Source organism: Aegilops tauschii, chromosome 3 (assembly GCF_002575655.3).
Source record: "Aegilops tauschii subsp. strangulata cultivar AL8/78 chromosome 3, Aet v6.0, whole genome shotgun sequence".
Taxonomy (NCBI): domain Eukaryota; kingdom Viridiplantae; phylum Streptophyta; class Magnoliopsida; order Poales; family Poaceae; genus Aegilops; species Aegilops tauschii.
In genome coordinates this window covers 426,729,868-426,749,565 of record NC_053037.3, presented here as the reverse complement: position 1 = coordinate 426,749,565, position 19,698 = coordinate 426,729,868, and the positions used below count along the sequence as shown (strand labels likewise).

The window sequence follows — 19,698 nt, the reverse complement described above, 5'->3', positions numbered from 1 at the left end:
ACCGGTATCAAATACCCAGGAGCTACTACGAGTACTGGTAAGGTACACATCAATTACTTGTATATCACATATACCTTGGGTGTTGCCGGCCTTCTTCTTGTCCGCTAAGTATTTGGGGCAGTTCCGCTTCCAGTGACCACTTCCCTTGCAATAAAAGCACTCAGTCTCGAGCTTGGGTCCATTCTTTGACTTCTTCCCAGTAACTGGTTTACCGGGCGCGGCAACTCTCTTGCCGTCCTTCTTGAAGTTCTTCTTACCCTTGCCCTTCTTGAACTTAGTGGTTTTATTCACCATCAACACTTGATGTTCTTTTCTGATCTCCCCTTCCGCTGATTTCAGCATTGAATATACCTCGGGAATGGTCTTTTCCATCCCCTGCATATTGTAGTTCATCACAAAGCTCTTGTAGCTTGGTGGAAGAGACTGGAGGATTCTGTCAATGACCGCGTCATCCGGGAGATTAACTCCCAGCTGAGACAAGCGGTTGTGCAACCCAGACATTCTGAGTATGTGCTCACTAGCAGAACTGTTCTCCTCCATTTTACAGCTGAAGAACTTGTCGGAGACTTCATATCTCTCGACCCGGGCATGAGCTTGAAAAACCAGTTTCAGCTCCTCGAACATCTCGTATGCTCCATGTTTCTCAAAACGCTTTTGGAGACCCGGTTCTAAGCTGTAAAGCATGCCGCACTGAACGAGGGAGTAATCATCAGCACGTTGCTGCCAAGCGTTCATAACGTCTTGGTTCTCTGGGATTGGTGCTTCACCTAACGGTGCTTCTAAGACATAATCTTTCTTGGCTACTATGAGGATGAGCCTCAGGTTCCGGACCCAGTCCGTATAGTTGCTGCCATCATCTTTCAGCTTGGTTTTCTCTAGGAACGCGTTGAAATTGAGGACAACGTTGGCCATTTGATCTACAATACATAGTGTAAAGATTTTAGACTAAGTTCATGATAATTAAGTTCATATAATCAAATTATTTAATGAACTCCCACTCAGATAGACATCCCTCTAGTCATCTAAGTGAAACATGATCCGAATTCAACTAGGCCGTGTCCGATCATCACGTGAGACGGACTAGTCAAGATCGGTGAACATCTCCATGTTGATCGTATCTTCTATACGACTCATGCTCGACCTTTCGGTCCTCCGTGTTCCGAGGCCATGTCTGTACATGCTAGGCTCGTCAAGTCAACCTAAGTGTATTGCGTGTGTTCCGAGGCCATGTCTGTACATGCTAGGCTCATCAACACCCGTTGTATTCGACGTTAGAATCTATCACACCCGATCATCACGTGGTGCTTCGAAACAACGAACCTTCGCAACGGTGCACAGTTAGGGTGAACATTTTCTTGAAATTATTATAAGGGATCATCTTACTTACTACCGTCGTTCTAAGCAAATAAGATGCAAAAACATGATAAACATCACATGCAATCAAATAGTGACATGATATGGCCAATATCATCATGCTCCTTTGATCTCCATCTTCGGGGCACCATGATCATCTTCGTCACCGGCATGACACCATGATCTCCATAATCATGATCTCCATCATTGTGTCTTCATGAAGTCGTCACGCCAACGATTACTTCTACTTGTATGGCTAACGCGTTTAGCAACAAAGTAAAGTAAATTACATGGCGTTATTCAATGACACGCAGGTCATGCAAAATAATAAAGACAACTCCTATGGCTCGTGCCGGTTGTCATACTCATCGACATGCAAGTCGTGATTCCTATTACAAGAATATGATCAATCTCATACATCACATATATCATTCATCACATCTTCTGGCCATATCACATCTCATAGCACTTGCTGCAAAAACAAGTTAGACGTCCTCTAATTGTTGTTGCAAGTTTTTACGTGGTTTGTAGGTTTCTAGCAAGAACGTTTTCTTACCTACGTATGACCACAACGTGATTTGCCAATTTCTATTTACCCTTCATAAGGACCCTTTTCATCGAATCCGTTCCGACTAAAGTAGGAGAGACAGACACCCGCTAGCCACCTTATGCAACTAGTGCATGTCAGTCGGTGGAACCTGTCTCACGTAAGCGTACGTGTAAGGTCGGTCCGGGCCGCTTCATCCTACAATGCCGCCGAAACAAGAAACGACTAGTAGCGGCAAGAAGAATTGGCAAACTCAACGCCCACAACTGCTTTGTGTTCTACTCGTGCATAGTAACTACGCATAGGCCTGGCTCATGATGCCACTGTTGGGAATCGTAGCATAATTTTAAAATTTTCCTACGCTCACCAAGATGCATCTATGGAGTCTACTAGCAACGAGGGGAAAGGAGTGCATCTACATACCCTTGTAGATCGCGAGCAGAAGCGTTCCAATGAACGTGGATGACGGAGTCGTACTCGCCGTGATCCAAATCACCGATGACCGAGTGCCGAACGGACGGCACCTCCGCGTTCAACACACGTACGGTGCAGCGACGTCTCCTCCTTCTTGATCCAGCAAGGGGGAAGGAGAGGTTGATGGAGATCCAGCAGCACGACGGCGTGGTGGTGGATGTAGCGGGTCTCGGCAGGGCTTCGCTAAGCTAGGGTTCCCAACCCTAGGCGCATGGGGGGAGGCCCAAGGGGGGCGCCCCAGCCCACTAAGGGCTGGTTCCCTTCCACTTTCAGCCCACGGGGCCCTCCGGGATAGGTGGCCCCACCCGGTGGACCCCCGGGACCCTTCCGGTGGTCCCGGTACAATACCGGTAACCCCCGAAACTTTCCCGGTGGCCGAAACTGGACTTCCTATATATAATTCTTCACCTCTGGACCATTCCGGAACCTCTCGTGACGTCCGGGATCTCATCCGGGACTCCGAACAACTTTCGGGTTTCCGCATACATATATCTCTACAACCCTAGCGTCACCGGACCTTAAGTGTGTAGACCCTACGGGTTCGGGAGACATGCAGACATGACCGAGACGCCTCTCCGGTCAATAACCAACAGCGGGATCTGGATACCCATGTTGGCTCCCACATGTTCCACGATGATCTCATCGGATGAACCACGGTGTCGAGGATTCAATCAATCCCGTATGCAATTCCCTTTGTCAATCGGTATGTTACTTGCCCGAGATTCGATCGTCGGTATCCCAATACCTTGTTCAATCTCGTTACCGGCAAGTCTCTTTACTCGTACCGCAATGCATGATCCCGTGACTAACGCCTTAGTCACATTGAGCTCATTATGATGATGCATCACCGAGTGGGCCCAGAGATACCTCTCCGTCACACGGAGTGACAAATCCCAGTCTCGATCCGTGCCAACCCAACAGACACTTTCGGAGATACCCGTAGTGCACCTTTATAGTCACCCAGTTACATTGTGACGTTTGGCACACCCAAAGCACTCCTACGGTATCTGGGAGTTGCACGATCTCATGGTCTAAGGAAAAGATACTTGACATTGGAAAAGCTCTAGCAAACGAAACTACACGATCTTTTATGCTATGCTTAGGATTGGGTCTTGTCCACCACATCATTCTCCTAATGATGTGATCCCGTTATCAATGACATCCAATGTCCATAGTCAGGAAACCATGACTATCTGTTGATCAACGAGCTAGTCAATTAGAGGCTTACTAGGGACACTTTGTGGTCTATGTATTCACACATGTATTACGATTTCCGGACAATACAATTATAGCATGAATAATAGACAATTACCATGAACAAAGAAATATAATAATAACCATTTATTATTGCCTCTAGGGCATATTTCCAACAACAAGCTACCAGGTGCGGTTCCGCTGGAGCGCGTTGAACTCTTCCTGCATAGCAGCGAGCCAATGAGGATCCCGAAGGGCGGCTCGAGCTGACGATGGGAGAGGGGACGGCTCATAGACGGAAGCAGCGAGAAGGTACTCATCACTGATGTACCGCGTGCTCGGGCGGAAAGTGCCAGCCCGAGAGCGAGTCATCGGGCAGGGCAGCGAGTCCAGGGTGGCGGCGGGCGATGACGAAGAAGAGCCCGCCACCTCCGAGGCTACGGGCGAGTCCGCGGGGGACACCGAGGAGGGCGCAGGGGACGCGGGAGGCGTCACGGCCGCCGGGGAGGCCGACGGCGTGGTCGGGGCGGGGGACGCCAAGGGCGTCGCGGGCGCCAGGAGGGAGGGGGTGCAGCCCCTAAGGCAGCCAGCCGGGGAGAAACTCAACCCGTGGCGCGGGGGGGCACCCTCAAAACCGGGAGGCGGCCCAAGAGAAGCACGCGAGCGGCCATCACCGGGAGCGGGCAAAGCCGCAACATCCGAAGGTACCTGCTGAAACGAAAAAACCACCTCATCAAAGTAAACGTGTCGGGAAGTGATCACCCGATGTGAGATAGGATCATAGCAGCGGTAGCCTTTGGTGTTGGGGGGATAGCCGAGAAAGATGCAGGCCACGGACCGAGGTGCGGGCTTATGAGGAGTAGTGGAAGCTATGCTAGGGTAGCACAGGCAACCGAAGATGCGGAGCTCAGCATAGGAGGGTGGCGTGCCGAACAAAAGGTGATGAGGTGCAAAATTCCCGCGAGTGCGACAGGGACGAATGTTGATGAGTAGTGATGCTGTGGCAAGCGCGTCGGGCCAAAAACGTGGTGGCATGTTGGCGTGAAAGAGGAGGGTGCGGACGCAGTCATTAAGAGTGCGAAGCACACGCTCAACGCGGCCATTTTGTTGCGAAGTGTACGGGCAAGTGAGATGAAAAATCGTGCCATGTGTGGCGAGAAGGTTGCGGATCGCAAGGTTATCAAACTCCTTCCCATTGTCTGTTTGCAACGCATGAACGGGACGTCCAAACTACGTGGAGACATAGGAGTAGAACGCGGTGAGAGTGGCAACAGAGTCCGACTTTCGCCGCAACGGGAAGGTCCACACATAGTGCGAAAAATCATCAAGTATGACAAGATAATAAAGATAGCTCGTGTTACTTGCAATAGGAGAGGTCCAAACATCACTATGAATTAACTCAAACGGGTATGATGCAACATGCGAGGAAGTGCTAAAAGGAAGACAAACATGTTTGCCGAGACGACAAGCATGACAAGTGTGATTGTCGATCTTATTACACGTGAATGAAAAACTCTGAAGAATATGACGAAGGATGGCGGTGTTGGGATGACTGAGACGAGCATGCCAAAGGTCCACTCCGGCGGAAAGCGCCATGGGTGCAGCGATGGAGGAGGTGGATGAGTGGACCGGGTAGAGCTCGTCGGGGCTGTCACATCGGTGGAGCACCATCCGGGTACGGGCATCCTTAACAGAAAAGCCAAACATGTCAAATTCAACGGTGACAGGATTTTCACGTGTAAGAGAACGAACAGAAACAAGGTTTTTAATGATGTGAGAAGAGACAAGTACGTTAGAAAGATATAATGGCATGGAGTTAGAAGGAAAAGCAGCATGACCGACATGAGTAATAGGCATGGAAGAACCGTCGCCCAGTGTAACACCCCCAGTGTCATGCTACAGTAACCCTATGTGATTAAGCCTAATCATTTGGCTAAAGAATGCTTAATCACCTTTGTTCAATATCTCTTTTCAACTCCCATCTGAATTCAAATTCAAATTATAAGTGAAATTTGAAGTTGCATAAAAGTTGCTGGAAAAATGTTCATTATTTAGCAAATATTCCAATACAATTTGATGTAAAGAAAAACAACATCACTCTTATGCTAAAATGGACACTAACATTTATAACAGTGCCATTCCAGCAATTTAAAATACAAATTCATTTATGAAAATTCCAAATGAATCTAAACCTCTCCCAAAAATAATTGAGGCAGTGCCTAAAAATGCACCGGACTTTTATGATCCAGTCCCACATTTTACAAAAATCCTTTTGGCAGCCCAAATATTACCATGCTTTTTTTTCTCTGTAAAAAGAATAGAGCAAAAGTAAAAGAAAAAGAAAACCCCCTTGACCCCCCCGGGCCTTAGTCATCTGGGCGGCCCAACCCAGCAGCCCACCTCCCCCGGTCGCCTCCCTCCTCTCTAATCACCTGACCCAGCGACCGCGCTCGCCAGTCGCCACCGAACCCTCTCGTCGTCCCCGTCGGGGAAGGGATAAGGGAGACGCCCTGCCTCCCCTGGCCCCCCAGGCCTCACTCCTCCTCGACGCTCCCCTCCCAGATCCACTTCTCCTCCCTTTCCCCACCAGATCCCCTTCTCTCCCCCCACGTTGCCCAACGCCGTCGTCGCCGTTCGTCGTCGATCCCGCGGCCACCGGCCGCCCCGCGCCAAGCTGGCATGTCCACGAGCTCCGCCGCGTTCGTCCTCATCGCCTGGGGCCAGCCGTTGCCGCGGGGGAACACCGCAGGCCCCAGATCAAACCGGTGTCCACCTCGGATCACCGGAGCTCCACCGCTCCGTTCGTCGCCTCCCCTGCGCTACAAAGCCGTCGAGGGCTTTTCTTAGCCGCACGATGAGCTCCGCCACTCCTCCCTCCTCTTTCTCCTCGCCTTCGGGCCCGTGCGCGACTTCCACCGCAACAGTGCCCCGGACGCCGCCATTGCTGTCGTTGTCGTGCTCCCGAGCCGTTACGAGCTCGGCCGACTACCCTGGCGTGCTCCTCGTGCGCCGTAGACCCCGCCTAGTTGGTTAGTTTGGCCGCTCGCGCGCTCTAACGCCGAACCCGCTCGCGCCCGGACTCCGGCGCCGTTTCTGCTCGTCGCCGGCGCCGTTCCGGTCGTTCCCGGCCCCAGCCGTCGCCTCCATCTTGCGTGCGACGTCGAGCCGCGTCGAACGCACCTAGCTACGACCCCGGAAACCCCCTGTGTGCAAAACCCGCGCCCCTCCTGAGCAGCGCCGCCGCGTTTGGCGTCACCAGCGTTGAGCCATCGGCCACCGCCGACGTGGCACACCTGGGGCCACCCGTGGGTCACTGCCAGCGGGCCTCGCAGGCCCCGTTGACTGGGTTGACCCAGTCAACGTGCTGACTAGGCAGCCCAGTGCCACTGACGTGTGGGCCCCGCGCTAATTAAATAGGTTTTATAAATAAACAAAATGTTAACTAATCTGTTAATTAGTTTTAATCACTAGTTAGTCACTGGATAATGGGGCCCGCACCCCTAATTAACCCTGTTAGATTAGTTTAATCCACTGTTAAGCTAACAGAGGCTGACATGTGGGCCCCAGTGGCCCCACTGGTCAGGTTTGACCTGGTCAGCCGCTCTGTTGACTGATGACGTCATCAACATGTCATGCTGATGTCATATTCCATTTCTGTTAATATAAATAATTTCAGAATATGTTTTAAACTTGCAAAAATCATAGAAAATAAACCGTAGCTCGGATCGAAAAACTTTATACATGAAAGTTGCTCAGAAAAACGAGGCGAATCCGAACGCTCGGTCCGTTTACTTGTTAGATGCCTCTAACTATCTGAACATGGAACATTCCCCCTCCGGTCATCTGTCTGACACAGGTCCGGAACCGGGAATACATTCCCGGTTGAATTCCCCCTTCACCTATGTCGTGTAGCCATACGTTAGGTCACACCCGGCATAGCATATTGCCACGTTATGCTTTGTGATGCTATGTTTGCTTTATATTTACTGTTTCTTCCCCCTCTTCTCTCCGGTAGACCTCGAGACCGATGCTGCCCCTGTGATCGACTACCTTGACGACGACCCCTCCTTGCCAGAGCAACCAGGCAAGCCCCCCCTTTGATCATCCCGATATCGCCCATTCCATTCTCTCATGCTTGCATTAGATTTTGCTACTGTTATTGTTCGCTCCTATTCTGATGCATAGCCTGTTTATTGTAACCTGTTGTTGTTACCTACCTGCTTATCCTAAACTGTTTAGTATAGGTTGGGTAGAGACCCATCAGAGACCCCCACTTTGTCCCGACTGCCCCGCTGGATTATCAGAAGACCCGATCAACGGGATCGAAGACCAGGCCCCGGCACCGCACATCACTTTCCCCTTAGTTGCTCGACACTACTGGGTTACTATCGAGTGCCGAGGGTGAGACCTCTACAGCACTTCTGATGTTAACCCTGTAGTGTAGCTATTCGGTCGTGGTCATCGAGGGTGATTCCGCCTTAACCACTTCCGATACGACTCTGTCGTGCAACCCCTCAAGTGTGAACCTCGGGGGTGGTTCCTCTTACGTTCACCTTGATGATTACATCGAGTGGAATTCACCGGGGGTGATTCCTTGGGTTTTCCCCTTGATGTTTGGACACACGGATACTTGGACTTTACAACTGTTGCTTGGAAAGGCGGGTCGACCCTGAGGGGTACCCGTGAGTGATGTGGAGACGGGTTGACCTGGAGGGTGCCCGCGAGATAATTACGAGGCGTGGCCGGGCATTCCTAGCCCTTGCCGCAAGTCCTCGAGACGGGGCGACGGGGTCACATCTTTCGTGAGTCTCTGCTTGTTACCGCGCGTTCCTAATCCACTACGATTTGGATATTTGATCCGAGGGGCCTCTGGCCTGATAGCACTAACCATCACGTGGGCATAGTATGGGCGTTCTGCGTCGTATACATCAGCCGAAGCTTAATAGACGTCAGCGACTGAGCGGCGCGCGCCGGGTTGGACTGCGTAAGCACCTGCCTTTTTGAAGGAGGTAGCTAGGTCTGCTCACCGGCTGCCCACGCAACATGCGGGAGTTCCTGGGGCGATGGCCCATGACCCCTGGGGGCATAGGTTTAGCCCGGCGTGCTTGACCTCTCCATTAAGCCTAGGTCGGGTTGCGGCGTATTGTTTGGCCGAGGTCGGGCATGACCCAGGAAAGTGTGTCCGGCCGAAGTTAATAGAGCGTGGTGGGTAAGTTGGTGCACCCCTGCAGAGAAGAAAACATCTATCATTAGCCTGTCTACGGTAACAGACACTTGGAGTTGTATCCCGATCGATACAACTAGAATTGGATACTTGTGACGAGAAATGGATTGTGTTGATAACTGGATAGTATGGCTCTAGGATTACTTTCTCGTAGGGAGTCGAGAAAGGATCTCCGGCCGAGGTTGATAACACTTCTACTACTTTACTTTATGCTACTCTACTCCCTCCTGTTGCTGCAAGATGGTGGTTTCCAGAAGATGCTAGTCTTCGATAGGCTAGGCTTCCCCCTTCTCTTCTGGCATTCTGCAGTTCAGTCCACATATACTACCCTTTTCATTGACACCGATGCATATGTAGTGTAGGTCCTTGCTTGCGAGTACTTTGGATGAGTACTCACGGTTGCTTTGCTCCCCCCTTTCCCCCCTTTTCCATTCTTCTCGGATGTCGCAACCAGATGGTGGAGCCCAGGATCCAGATGCCACCTTCGACGACGACTGCTACTACACTGAGGGTGCCCACTGCTACGTGGAGGCCGCCGACGACCAGGAGTAGTTAGGAGGCTCCTAGGCAGGAGGCCTTGCCTTTTCGATCGTTGCTACTTTTGTGCTAGCCTTCTTAAGGCAAACTTGTTTAACTCATGTCTGTACTCAGAGATTGTTGCTCCCGCTGACTCTTGTGTTTTCGAGCTTATGTATTCGAGCCCTCGAGGCCCATGGCTTGTAATATAAAGCTTGTATTATTCTATTTTGTGTCTAGAGTTGTGTTGTGATATCTTCCCGTGAGTCCTTGATCTTGATCGTACACATTTGCATGTATGATTAGTGTACGATTGAATCGAGGGCGTCACACCCACGGTGATGCGAGCAGCGGTGTGAATGGGGTGAGCGGTAAGAAGGTTACCGGGGTTGGCGGCCATGTGAGCCGTGGCTCCGGCGTCCATATACCAGTCGCCACCGCCAGTGTACTGCTGCGGCGTGGGGGCGGTGTGAAGGGCTGCTAGAAGCGCAGGGTCCCAAGGCGCCGGCGGGAGGGCCGGGGCCGACGGCAGCGGCTGTGGCGGCAGCGCCGCGAACCCACCGACTGAAGGCAGCCCATAGGCCGCAGAGCGGCGCGGGCGGGTACGGCTGAGGGGCCGCGTGAAGCGCCTGATGAGAGGCCGGGTGGGCGCCGAAGAAGCCGAGGACGGGGGCGCGCGGTACAGGCATGGAGTACGCGTGAACGACCCCCGTCCAAGGGTTCTAGCCGGCCTGCCAGGGCGCCGGCGGGAGCTGCTGCTGCTGCTGCTGGCGTGATGCCCCGCCGTGTGCAGCCGGCTGCTGCTACTGTTTGCGGCCACCACGACCACGGCGCCCGCCCCGGCGCTGCTGCTGCTCGGCGGGGGAGGGGGGGGCTTGCGGCGGCGGGTAGGGAAACCCGGGCGGCGGCGGCGCCTGGAAGGGGCCCGGGGCGGGGGAGCCGGGCCGGTGGGTGGCGCACCGTCGCGGGTACCGGCAGTGAGGGCCGTGTGGGTGGCCCGGGTGCGCGACATCTGTTGGGGAACGTAGTAATTTCGAAAAAATTCCTACGCACACACAGGATCATGGTGATGCATAGCAACGAGAGGGGAGAGTATGTCCACGTACCCTTGTAGACCGAAAGCGAAAGCGTTAGCACAACGCGGTTGATGTAGTCGTACGTCTTCACGATCCGACCGATCCAAGTACCGAACGTACGGCACCTCCGAGTTCAGTACACGTTCAGCTCGATGATGTCCCGCGAACTCCGATCCAGCAGAGCTTCACGGGAGAGTTCCGTCAGCACGACGGCGTGGTGACGGTGATGATGTAACTACCGACTCAGGGCTTTGCCTAAGCACCGCTACGATATGACCGAGGTGGAATATGGTGGAGGGGGGCACTGCACACGGCCGGAATAGATCAACAAATCAATTTGTGTGTCCATGGGGTGCCCCCTGCCCCCGTATATAAAGGAGGGAGGGAGAGGCCGGCCCTAGAGGGGGCACGCCAAGTGTGGGGAGTCCTACTAGGACTCCCAAGTCCTAGTAGGATTCCCCTTTCCTTTCCGGAGTAGGAGAGAAGGAAAGAGGTGGAGAGGGAGAAGGAAAAGGGGGCTGCACCCCTTATCCAATTCGGACCAGAGGGGGGGCGCGCGCCTCCTTCCTTTTGGCCTCTCTCCTCTATTCCCGTATGGCCCAATAAGGCCCAATACTTCTCCCGGTGAATTCCCGTAACTCCCCGATACTCCGAAAATACCCGAATCACTCGGAACCTTTCCGATGTCCGAATATAGTCGTCCAATATATCGATCTTTACGTCTCGACCACTTCAATACTCCTCATCATGTCCCCGATCTCATCCGGGACTCTGAACTACCTTCGGTACATCAAATTACATAACTCATAATACAAATCGTCACCGAACTTTAAGCGTGCGGACCCTACGGGTTCGAGAACTATGTAGACATGACGGAGACACTTCTCCGGTCAATAACCAATAGCGGAACCTGGATGCTCATATTGGCTCCCACATATTCTACGAAGATCTTTATCGGTCAAACCGCATAACAGCATACGTTGTTCCCTTTGTCATCGGTATGTTACTTGCCCGAGATTCGACCGTCGGTATCTTCAATACCTAGTTCAATCTCATTACCGGCAAGTCTCTTTACCCGTTCTGTAACACATCATCCCGCAACTAACTCATTAATTACAATGCTTGCAAGGCTTATAGTGATGTGTATTACCGAGTGGGCCCAGAGATACCTCTCAGACAATCGGAGTGACAAATCCTAATCTCGAAATACGCCAACCCAACAAGTACCTTTGGAGACACCTGTAGAGCACCTTTATAATCATCCAGTTACGTTGTGACGTTTGGTAGCACACAAAGTGTTCCTCCGGTAAACGGGAGTTGCATAATCTCATAGTCATAGGAACATGTATAAGTCATGAAGAAAGCAATAGCAGAATAGTAAACGATCAAGTGCTAAGCTAACGGAATGGGTCAAGTCAATCACATCATTCTCCTAATGATGTGATCCTATTAATCAAATGACAACTCATGTCTATGGCTAGGAAACATAACCATCTTTGATCAATGAGCTAGTCAAGTAGAGGCATACTAGTGACACTCTGTTTATCTATGTATTCACACATGTATTATGTTTTCGGTTAATACAATTCTAGCATGAATAATAAACATTTATCATGATATAAGGAAATAAATAATAACTTTATTATTGCCTCTAGGGCATATTTCCTTCAGTCTCCCACTTGCACTAGAGTCAATATTCTAGTTCACATTATCATGTGATTTAACACCAATATTCACATCTGCATGTGATTAACACCCATAGTTCACATCGTCATGTGACCAACACCCAAAGGGTTTACTAGAGTCAATAATCTAGTTCACATCGCTATGTGATTAACACCCAAAGAGTAGTAAGGTATGATCATGTTTTTGCTCGTGAGAGAAGTTTAGTCAACGGGTCTGTCACATGCAGAGCCGTATGTATTTTGCAAATATTCTATGTCTACAATGCTCTGCACGGAGCTACTCTAGCTAATTGCTCCCACTTTCAATATGTATCCAGATTGAGACTTAGAGTCATCAGGATTTAGTGTAAAAGCTTGTATCGATGTAACTATTTACGACGAACTCTTTTATCACCTCCAGAATCGAGAAACATCTCCTTAGTCCTCACTAAGGATATTCTTGACTGTTGTCCAGTGATCTACTCTTAGATCAAAATTGTACTCCCTTGCCAAACTCAGAGCAAGGTATACAATAGGTCTGGTACACAGCATAGCATACTTTTACAGAACCTATGACCGAGGCATAGGGAATGACTTTTCATTCTCTTTCTACTTTCTGCTATGGTCGGGTTTTGAGTCTTACTCAACTTCACACCTTGCAACACAGGCAATAACTCCTTCTTTAACTGTTCCATTTTGAATTACTTCAAAATCTTATCAAGGTATGTACTCATCAAGCGTCTTGATCTATCTCTATAGATTTTGATGCTCAATGTGTAAGCAGCTTCACCGAGGTCTTTCTTTGAAAAACTCCTTTCAAATACTCCTGTTTGCTTTCCAGAAAATTCTACATTATTTCTGATGAACAATATGTCGTTCACATATTCTTATCAGAAAGGCTGTTGTGCTCCCACTCACTTTCCTGTAAATACAGACTTCACCGCAAGTCTGTATAAAACTATATGCTTTGATCAACTCATCAAAGCGTATATTCCAACTCCGAGATGCTTGCACCAGTCCATAGATGGATCACCGGAGCTTGCACATTTTGTTAGCACCTTTAGGATCAACAAAATCTTCTGGTTGCATCATATACAACTCTTCTTTAAGAAATCTATGAAGGAATGTAATTTTGACATCCATTTGCCAGATTTCATAAAATGTGGCAATTTGCTAACATGATTCGGACAGACTTAACCATCGCTGCGAGTGAGAAAATCTCATCGTAGTCAACACCTTGAACTTTGTCAAAAACCTTTTTCGACAAGTCGAGCTTTGTAGATAGTAACACTACTATCAGCGTCTTTCTTCCTCTTGAAGATCCATTTATTTTCTATGGCTTGCCGATCATCGGGCAAGTCAACCAAAGTCCACACTTTGTTCTCATACATGGATCCAATCTCAGATTTCATGGCCTCAAGCCATTTCGCGGAATCTGGGCTCATCATCGCTTCCTCATAGTTCGTAGGTTCATCATGGTCTCGTAACATGACTTCTAGAATAGGATTACCGTACCACACTGGTGCGGACCGTATTCTGGAAGACCTACGAGTTTCTGTAATAACTTCATCTGAAGTTTCATGATCATCATCATTAACTTCCTCACTAATTGGTGTAGGAATCACTGGAACTGATTTCTGTGATGAACTACTTTCCAATTCGGGAGAAGGTACAATTATCTCATCAAGTTCTACTTTCCTCCCACTCACTTCTTTCGAGAGAAACTCCTTCTCTAGAAAGGATCCATCTTAGCAACGAATATTTTGCCTTCGGATCTGTGATAGAAGGTGTACCCAACAGCCTCCTTTGGGTATTCTATGAAGACGCACTTCTTCGATTTGGGTTCGAGCTTATCAGGTTGAAACTTTTTCACATAAGCATCGCAGCCCCAAACTTTAAGAAACGACAACTTTGGTTTCTTGCCAAACCACAGTTCATAAGGCATCGTCTCAACGGATTTTGATGGTGCCCTATTTAAAGTGAATGCAGCTGTCTCTAATGTATAACCCCAAAATGATAGTGATAAATCGGTAAGATACATCATAGATCGCACCATATCCAATAAAGTGCGGTTACGACATTTCGGACACACCATTACGCTGTGGTGTTCCATGTGGCGTGAGCTGAAACGATTCCACATTGTTTTTAAATGAAGGCCAAACTCGTAACTCAAATATTCTCCTCTATGATCAGATTATAGAAAACTTTATTTTCTTGTTACGATGATTCTCCACTTCACTCTGAAATTCTTTGAACTTTTCAAATATTTCAGACTTGTGCTTCATTAAGTAGATATACTCATATCTTCTCAAATCATCTGTGAAGGTCAGAAAATAACGATACCCGCCACGAGCATCAACACTCATTGGACCGCATACATCGGTATGTATTATTTCCAACAAGTCAGCAGCTCGTTCCATTGTTCCGGAGAACAGAGTTTTAGTCATCTTGCCCAAAAGGCACGGTTCGCAAGCATCAAATGATTCATAACCAAGTGATTCCAAAAGTCCATCTTAATGGAGTTTCTTCATGCGCTTTACACCGATATGACCCAAACGGTAGTGCCACAAATAAGTTGCACTACCATTATCAACTTTGCATCTTTTGGCATCAATATTATGAATATGTGTATCACTACGATCGAGATCCAACAAACTATTTTTATTGGGTGTATGACCATCGAAGGTTTTATTCATGTAAACAGAACAACAATTATTCTCTGACTTTAAATGAATAACCGTATTGCAATAAACATGATCAAATCATATTTATGCTCAACGCAAACGCCAAATAACATTTATTTAGGTTTAACACTAATCTTGAAAGTATAGGGAGTGCGCGATGATGATTACATCAATCTTGGAACCACTTCCAACACACATCGTCACTTCACCCTTAACTAGTCTCTGTTTATTTTGTAACTCCCGTTTCGAGTTACTACTCTTAGCAACTGAACCAGTATCAAATACCCAGGGGCTACTATAAACACTATTAAGGTACACATCGATAACATGTATATCAAATATACCCATGTTCACTTTGCCATCCTACTTATCCACAAAATATTCAGGGTATTTCCGCTTCCAGTGACCATTTCCTTTGCAGTAGAACCACTCAATTTCAGGCTCTGGTCCAGCTTTGGGCTTCTTCACGGGAGTGACAACTTGCTTGCCATTCTACAAGAAGTTCCCTTTCTTTCCTTTGCCCTTTTCTTGAAACTAGTGATCTTGTCAATCATCAACACTTGATGTTCTTTCTTGATTTCTACCCTCATCGATTTCAGCATCACGAAGAGCTCGGGAATTTTTTTCGTCATCCCTTGCATACTATAGTTCATAATGAAGTTCTACTAACTTGGTGATGGTGACTAGAGAACTCTGTCAATCACTATCTTATATGGAAGATTAACTCCCACTTGATTCAAGCGATTGTAGTACCCAGACAATCTGAGCACATGCTCACTGCTTGAGCAATTCTCCTCCATCTTTTAGCAATAGAACTTGTTGGAGACTTCATATCTCTCAACTCGGGTATTTGCTTGAAATATTAACTTCAACTCCTGGAACATCTCGTATGGTCCATGATGTTCAAAACGTCTTTGAAGTCCCGATTCTAAGCCATTAAGCATGGCGCACTAAACTATCAAGTAGTCATCATATTGAGCTAGCCAAACGTTCATAACGTCTGCATCTGCTCCTGCAATAGGTCTGTCACCTAGCGGTGCATCAAGGACATAATTTTTCTATGCAGCAATGAGGATAATCCTCAGATCACGGATCCAATCCGCATATTCAACATATTTTTCTCTAGGAACATATCAAAAATAATAAACGAGGAGCAACATCGCGAGCTATTGATCTACAACATAGTTATGCAAATACTATCAGGACTAAGTTCATGACAAATTTAAGTTCAATTAATCATATTACTTAAGAACTCCCACTTAGATAGACATCCCTCTAATCCTCTAAGTGATCACGTGATCCATATCAACTAAACCATGTCCGATCATCACGTGAGATGGAGTAGTATCAATGGTGAACATCACTATGTTGATTATATCTACTATATGATTCACGCTCGATCTTTCGATCTCAGTGTTCCGAGGCCATATCAGCATATGCTAGGCTCGTCAAGTTTAACCCGAGTATTCCGCGTTTGCAACTGTTTTGCACCCGTTGTATTTGAACGTAGAGCCTATCACACCCGATCATCACGTGGTGTCTCAGCACGAAGACCTTTCGCAACGGTGCATACTCAGGAAGAACACTTATACCTTGAAATTTAGTGAGAGATCATCTTATAATGCTACCGTCGATCTAAGCAAAATAAGATGTATAAAAGATAAACACCACATGCAATCAATATAAGTGATACGATATGGCCATCATCATCTTGTGCTTGTGATCTCCATCTCCGAAGCACCATCATGATCACCATCGTCACCGGCGCGACACCTTAATCTCCATCGTAGCATCGTTGTCGTCTCGCCAACTATTGCTTCTATGACTATCGCTACCGCTTAGTGATAAAGTAAAGCAATTTACAGGGCGATTGCATTGCATACAATAAAGGGACAACCATATGGCTCCAGCCAGTTGCCGATAACTCGGTTACAAAACATGATCATCTCATACAATAAAATATGGCATCATGTCTTGACCATATCACATCACAACATGCCCTGCAAAAACAAGTTAGACGTCCTCTACTTTGTTGTTGCAAGTTTTACGTGGCTGCTACGGGCTGAGCAAGAACGGTTCTTACCTACGCATCAGAACCACAATGATAGTTCGTCAAGTTAGTGCTATTTTAACCTTCTCAAGGACCGGGCGTAGCCACACTCGGTTCAACTAAAGTTGGAGAAACTGACACCCGCCAGCCACCTGTGTGCAAAGCACGTCGGTAGAACCAGTCTCGCGTAAGCGTACGCGTAATGTCGGTCCGGGCCGCTTCATCCAACAATACCGCCGAACCAAAGTATGACATGCTGGTAAGCAGTATGACTTGTATCGCCCACAACTCACTTGTGTTCTACTCATGCATATAACATCTACGCATAAAACCTGGCTCGGATACCACTGTTGGGGAACGTAGTAATTTCAAAAAAATTCCTACGCACACACAGGATCATGGTGATGCATAGCAACGAGAGGGAGAGTATGTCCACGTACCCTCGTAGATCGAAAGCGGAAGCGTTAGCACAACACGGTTGATGTAGTCGTACGTCTTCACGATCCGACCGATCCAAGTACCGAACGTACGGCACCTCCGAGTCCAGCACACGTTCAGCTCGATGACGTCCCGCGAACTCCGATCCAGCAGAGCTTCACGGGAGAGTTCCGTCAGCACGACGGCGTGGTGACGGTGATGATGTTGCTACCGACGCAGGGCTTCGCCTAAGCACCGCTACGATATGACCGAGGTGGAATATAGTGTAGGGGGGCACTGCACACGGCTGGAATAGATCAACAGATCAATTTGTGTGTCCATGGGGTGCCCCTGCCCCCGTATATAAAGGAAGGAGGGAGAGGCCGGCCCTAGAGGGGGCGCGCCAAGTGTGGGGAGTCCTACTAGGACTCCCAAGTCCTGGTGGGATTCCCCTTTCCTTTCCGGAGTAGGAGAGAAGGAAAGAGGGGGAGAGGGAGAAGGAAAAGAGGGCTGCACCCCTTGTCCAATTCGGACCAGAGGGGGGGCGCGCGCCTCCTTCCTTTTGGCCTCTCTCCTCTATTCCCGTATGGCCCAATAAGGCCCAATACTTCTCCCGGTGAAATCCCGTAACTCCCCGGTTCTCCGAAAATACCCGAATCACTCGGAACCTTTCCGATGTCCGAATATAGTCGTCCAATATATCGATCTTTACGTCTCGACCATTTCGAGACTCCTCGTCATGTCCCCGATCTCATCCGGGACTCCAAACTACCTTCGGTACATCAAATTACATAACTCATAATACAAATCGTCATCGAACTTTAAGCGTGCGGACCCTACGGGTTCGAGAACTATGTAGACATGACCGAGACACTTCTCCGGTCAATAACCAATATCGGAACCTGGATGCTCATATTGGCTCCCACATATTCTACGAAGATCTTTATCGGTCAAACCGCATAACAACATACGTTGTTCCCTTTGTCATCGGTGTGTTACTTGCCCGAGATTCGATCGTCGGTATATTCAATACCTAGTTCAATCTCGTTACCGGCAAGTCTCTTTACTCGTTGCGTAACACATCATCCCGCAACTAACTCATTAGTCACAATGCTTGCAAGGCTTATAGTGATGTGTATTATCGAGTGGGCCCAGAGATACCTCTCCGACAATCGGAGTGACAAATCCTAATCTCGAAATACGCCAACCCAACAAGTACCTTTGGAGACACCTGTAGAGCACCTTTATAATCACCCAGTTACGTTGTGACGTTTGGTAGCACACAAAGTGTTCCTCCGGTAAACGGGAGTTGCATAATCTCATAGTCATAGGAACATGTATAAGTCATGAAGAAAGCAATAGCAGAATACTAAACGATCAAGTGCTAAGCTAACGGAATGGGTCAAGTCAATCACATCATTCTCCTAATGATGTGATCCCGTTAATCAAATGACAACTTATGTCTATGGCTAGGAAACATAACCATCTTTGATGAACGAGCTTGTCAAGTAGAGGCATACTAGTGACACTCTGTTTGTCTATGTATTCACACATGTATTATGTTTCGGGTTAATACAATTCTAGCATGAATAATAAACATTTATCATGATATAAGGAAATAAATAATAACTTTATTATTGCCTCTAGGGCATATTTCCTTCAACATCTGCATCCTCCTCTCCTCCAGCTTCAGGTACGCGACGATCTTGGGGAACGTCGGGTTGGTGATGAGAGGGATGTTGGAGGCGGCGTTCCCGAAGTCGTCGTTCAGGACGGCGATGAGGGTGCTGAGAAGAAGCTCGTCGGAGACCTTCTCACCGAGGTCACGGAGCTCGTCAACAAGCTTCTTGAGGCGCATGCAATAATCGTCAATAGACGAGTCGAGCTGCTGGCATCCAAAAAACTCGCCGTGCAAGAAAACCTTGCGTTGGAGCGCGTTGGCGGTGAAGAGGCCGTTGAGCTTGGTTCTAACGGCGTGAGCGTCATTGTCGGCGGAGACCACCGTGTGGAAGAGGTCCTTCGAGATGGTGGTGTAGAACCAACAGATGAGAGTAGCGTCGATGGTCGTCCACTCCTCATCGTCCTCCATGAAGCGGGAATCCACGGAGCCATCGATGTGATCCCGGAGGTTGTACTCACGGAACACAAGGGAGAAGTACGTCTTCCAGGCATAGTAGGTGGAGGAGAGATGATCGAGAACGACGGGAACCCGAGCGAGGATGTTGAGATCGCGGATGACGACGGGGTCGGGACCGTCGAACGGGTTGGTGCGGCGGCTGCGGGTGGTGCCGGAGGAACCGGGGGAGGCCATGAGTCCGGGAGGGGACGGTGCGGTGGCACGCGGGGAAGTGGCGTGGCTAAGGGGTGGCGGCGCGGCTTGGGGCGGCGCGGCGGGATGCGGGCGGAAGCGTGGGCGGCGGCGCGACGGGTTGCAGCGGCGGCGGCGGCGGCAAGGGTTAGGGTTAGGATCGTAGGTATGATACCATGTTGAAAATGAGA

At 48.8% G+C, this 19,698-nt stretch overlaps 1 protein-coding gene across 1 annotated transcript; it reads right to left on the bottom strand.

Moving 5' to 3' along the window:
- Window positions 1-13,614: 13,614 nt before the first annotated feature.
- LOC141042999 (uncharacterized) lies at window positions 13,615-19,510 on the bottom strand. Its single transcript, XM_073511914.1, has 2 exons — window positions 18,864-19,510; window positions 13,615-13,618 (listed from the first exon to the last, which is right to left on the bottom strand). Exons 1-2 carry the CDS (start codon window positions 19,508-19,510, stop codon window positions 13,615-13,617), a joined length of 651 nt encoding a protein of 216 aa, XP_073368015.1.
- Window positions 19,511-19,698: the final 188 nt, after the last annotated feature.

Bases quoted from the DNA above. Each gene is read 5' to 3' on its own strand.
- LOC141042999 (XM_073511914.1), bottom strand. From the start codon at position 19,510: ATGGCCTCCCCCGGTTCCTCCGGCACCACCCGCAGCCGCCGCACCAAC.